The 4599-nt window shown below is 40.9% G+C and overlaps 2 protein-coding genes across 2 annotated transcripts in view; one reads left to right on the top strand and one right to left on the bottom strand.

Moving 5' to 3' along the window:
- The window catches only part of mmadhca (metabolism of cobalamin associated Da), a 4229-nt gene extending 3010 nt beyond the window's left edge, over positions 1–1219 (top strand). The window contains exons 6-8 of the mRNA XM_014010679.1: positions 239–348; positions 423–509; positions 625–1219. Of these exons, the coding sequence (XP_013866133.1) occupies positions 239–348; positions 423–509; positions 625–843 (416 nt within the window). The 3' untranslated portion in view covers positions 844–1219. The remainder of the gene's footprint in view (positions 1–238; positions 349–422; positions 510–624) is intronic.
- Positions 1220–3340: 2121 nt separating this feature from the next.
- The window catches only part of lypd6 (LY6/PLAUR domain containing 6), a gene marked incomplete in the record, with an annotated part of 8869 nt that continues 7610 nt past the window's right edge, over positions 3341–4599 (bottom strand). Inside the window, 2 exon segments of the mRNA XM_014010681.1 lie at positions 3341–3640; positions 3744–3874. Of these exon segments, the coding sequence (XP_013866135.1) occupies positions 3473–3640; positions 3744–3874 (299 nt within the window).

Here is a 4599-nt window from a genome sequence, read left to right on the forward strand (position 1 = left end):
CCTAGTTGACATAATAATTTACCCAGAATGCTTTGTGTGCAAATAAAATGGCTCCGTCCGTGTTAAAATATATTTTTAAAAATGATAAAAACTAAACATCCTACAGTATTTTTACAGTCTTTATTTTACAGTTAAAATATACGTTTGTCAAATAAAGTTTAATGTTACAACTAATCATGGATCACTTTTTTTTAAAAAAACCACTCTGAGCTCAACCTTTACCCTGTAAAACAAACAGAACTGGAGGAATTGTTCCCCTTGGCGCCCACCGCCTCCATCACCGTGGTGACGGTCACACAGAGGACGGGTCGGCCGGAAGACCAGGACCAGAACCAGCAACTTCATAAAGTGAGCCCTGGGATGGTTGAGTTTAACCTGCCTTGACATGAAGCGGGTTTCTAACTGATTTCATCTCCCGGCAGTTTGTGAGCGGAGCCAAAGAGTTGTGTTTCGCTCTGTGGACCGCCGGGTACTGGGCTGACTTCATCGACCCCACCACAGGAGCAGCTGTGAGTCTTTTCCTGACCCGTTTCAACACTTTTACAGTCCCGGTCCTCGCCGGCCTCTAACCTGCACCTGTACTTGTTTCTCTCCTCTGACACACCTGAACCTTTCCCCACGCAGTTCTTCGCGCCTCCGACGAGCCTGTCCACGCCGCAGCCCGACGAGCCGCTGACGGACCTGGGTTTCCACATCGAGGTCTCGGGGTCCTGCACTGTCATCCGCCACGTCCTGAGGGGGACGTCGCTGTTCGTGGGGACCGTTTTCACCAACGCGCCGGCTGACAGCGCCGCCGTCACCAGACTACAAGGACTGTCGCGTGTGTTTGAAGACGACGAGTAGATTTTAAAAGAAGGATTAGAACAGGAAGTGTGGACTGAACGCCTCCAGTCACAGTCGAGGTGGTTTTTAAAGGTTTCATCAGAACACGAGCACGTCACGGTGTTCTGAAAGACCTGAATCTGTTTTGTCTTTGCCCCTGCACTAGATCCAGGAAGAACCACACTGACGCGCTCATGATCTGTAGAGATTAATGCTTTTGGAAGAATAAAGTCTTATTTATGTAATTTCAGCTGCTTACAAGAGAGGTGTCTGTTTTCAAAGCTCTGACATTTTAACTGGACGTGGATCAAGTGAAATATTTATTTTCAGTTTTGATGAAATACGTCTAAGAAAAGTAATGTTTGATTACAATAAAATCYTTTGGTTTTGAGCTGCAGACACTCCTTCATGTTCTCCTTCAGTCAAAGCAAAGTTGCACAAACTGTTGGTTTTGTGTGYGTCTGGTGTCCACACAGAGAGACTGAGACGCTGCAGCTTCTGTGAGACCAAACTGTTCTGTTCACAGGCTCCCAGGACTGAGATCAGTTCTTCAGCTGGATCTGACCCGGTCCAGCCTCAGAGTTTCTTAGTTTGACACAGAGAGACAAGAAAACTGGACAAAGTACTAATACTAGAGCTAGTACAAGTACTATACTAGCACTACTTTCATAGTAATGGTACCAATATTTACATTTAGTAATATTACTAGTAGTAGAATGAGTACTATTGCTACTGTTAGTACTATTATTCTAGTAACTAGTACTATTCTAGTAATGGTACTATTTCTAGAATAGTACTGTTATCTGTACCAGTATTATATTGGTACATATAGTAATATTAGTGCTAGTATAGTAACGGTACTCCTATTGCTACGATATCACTATTAAAAGTACTGTAACTGCATTTGTACTGATTACGAGTATAAAATATTGTTACTAGAGTAGTATTAGTTCTGTTATCAGTATCATAACAGTACTGCTACAGTAACAGTACCAGTTTAGTAAGAGTAATACTACTACTAGGATACTATAAGTACGAGTACCATTACCAGTATAATATAGTAGCACTATTTGAATTACTATACTAGTACTTGCAGAACTATTAGTACTTTTATTGTAGATGCTCAATAACCACTGGTACAATAGTACTACTGTGACTATTACTAATAGTACCGTTACTACACTAGTATTAATAGGAAAAAAGTATGAATATTACTAACAGCAGTGTTACTGTACTATTGCTAGTATTATTATTGCTTTTACTATACTAGTACTATTATTACTAGTAGTATTTGTACTTCTATTACTGTTGATTATTTCACTAGAAGCACTACTACTATTAGTACTACTACTGTRCCAATACTACTTTAGTAATAGCAGTAATATTATTATTAGTACTTGTAAAGTACTGTTATTATGCTACTACTAGTGTAGCAATATAATTAATAGTAAAATTACTAAAAGGTTTACTAGTAATAATATAACAATACCACTAGTAGGGCCACTGTTACTATACTGATAATAGTTGTACATGTGAAGTAAAAGTACTAATGTGATACTAGTTATAGTTCTCCTACCAGAGTTTGTATTTTTCATTAAAAAACTTTCTTGTTCAGACTTGATTTTTCTCTACGATCTGTTGGTAAATAAAAACGGCTGTAAATAATCTGACAAAGACAGATTAGCAACGAAACAAAGACATATGAGAAAAAGACAGATGATCAGGAAAATAACCAGTGGTGGGCAGCACTAATCTACAAATTAGTTCCAGTAGCCCTAAAACACTAACTCAAATATTTAGGTCCCCTGAAGCACYAACACACTAAAAGTTTTAGCAAAAGYTAATTCTAAAGCACTAAAATAAYCCAGTCAACACATGAACATTCTYCAACARACAACATGAGTCACATGTTGTCATGTTGCTCTCTGAAKACTTATCATTGACATCCCACAGCTGTGTTTGGGTTCATATRTTGTCACCTGGTGGATCAGTGACACACATATGAACAAAATGTGTGACAGYTTTCACCCTCAGCTGTTAACATTAATGTTGATCAATAACATTTATAGACCTCAGTTAGTGCTTCTAAATTTAGCCCATAAATTTAGCAGGTGCTAATCCACTAATAAATTTTAAAATTAGCAAAAGCCCTAAAGCACTAATCAGGAAATTAGTTCCCCTRTTAGTGCTTTGGGGGAACTGTGCCCACCACTAAAAATAACTGATGAGATTCTGACCTGTCTGTCCTCAGACCGGTTCTGTTGGACCTCAGTCTGAGCTCAGATTTCAAGTCTTGGTTCTGGTCCACATTTCTTTAAACATTAAAAAACAAGCAGCTCTTCCTGCCTCTTATCTTTTTACTTTGACCMACAGCTCTTGTGTCTGGACTCTTATTTCTGGAGGACCTGGATCTGCTCCGAGGCTTTTAGATAGTCACAGACAGCTGATTTTCTGACCTGGATAATGATGACATCATCAAACCCTGAGGTCACGATGTTTGTGGGCAGTCAGACTTGAGTTACACAACACAAGGTCCTGATTTATTTCACAAATCTGACATCATGCTTTTATTAATACTTATAAATAAATTAGTGAAAAATCAAACGAATGAACAGAATTTAAACGGAGYAGGTTTTTATCATTAGACTTCTCAGTCTCGTCCAGCTGTGGAGGTGATGATGATGATGATGATGAGCGGTGCAGCAGCCTGAAGCTTCCTCCCTGAGCCGACCAGAGCGGAGGTGGAGAAAACGGCGCTGCTGTCGTTTCTCGGCACCAGGACGTTGCAGATGTTCCCCTCACAGCAGGAGGTGCAGACCTGCGGGATGAGATCCGCATGTGAGGACACTCCGCCGACGGGACTCGGACCAGAAAAACTCGGAACCCGGAACAGATCCGAACCCACAGCTCGGCGTGTTTACCTGGAAGCCGTTGTGAGTGAGGTTGACGCAGCCGGCGAGGCGGCAGCTGTCCAGCGCGGCGCAGCGTTTGGTGACGGACACGCTGTCTCCACGCTCGTCCATCATRTGAAGCGTGTGGCAGAACCTGGTTCCTACAGCAGAGACAGAACTCAGTAACASACTGTTTCAACTCAGGGSCCATCCATGWAGGCTGCATAAAACAGTTGTGAGAYGAGACAGTCTAGTCTTCATTTGACATATGTCTGCATGACCACGCTCTGCCCTGTTACCAAGGTMATTTGTTTCATWWCACATGCCTTCAGCTGGAACATGTGTTCACACATCTAAAAACAGTTAAATAGGTCCTCTGGATGAGTTCTTATTTGTTCAAAACGTTTCCTCTCCTCCAAGAGATCCTCTTCAGTCTGAGGAGTTTCAGGTGAGCTCAGTGTTCTAAATACTGCCTCCACATGGTGGACAAACAGGCTAATGACAATCAAAACTGTTTGTTCATGTGGAAAAGAGGACCATCAGCCTAACAATCGATGGTTAGTGCCCTGGTTGTCCTCATTAGGCTGATGGTCCTCTGTGAAAATCCTCTAACTCCTCAGACTGAAGAAGTCTCACGGAGAAGAGACTAAATGTTTTTTTTTTAAACAAAGAAGAACTCGTTCAGAGGACCTACTTAAAGTTTTKTTTATATTCTTCTACTTGGACATGTGTTCACATGTCTTTACAGGAGGCGTAACTTCACACAATTCAGTATTATTAAAAACATTACTTGTTAGTAAATGAGAAACAGAATTTTTGGGGGTTTAGCTTCAGTACTTCAGTACTTGTAATGGCATTTTCTTTAAGCAGCAAAAAAAGAAAAAAA

Source organism: Austrofundulus limnaeus, unplaced genomic scaffold, assembly GCF_001266775.1.
Source record: "Austrofundulus limnaeus strain Quisiro unplaced genomic scaffold, Austrofundulus_limnaeus-1.0 Scaffold72, whole genome shotgun sequence".
Lineage (NCBI taxonomy): Eukaryota > Metazoa > Chordata > Actinopteri > Cyprinodontiformes > Rivulidae > Austrofundulus > Austrofundulus limnaeus.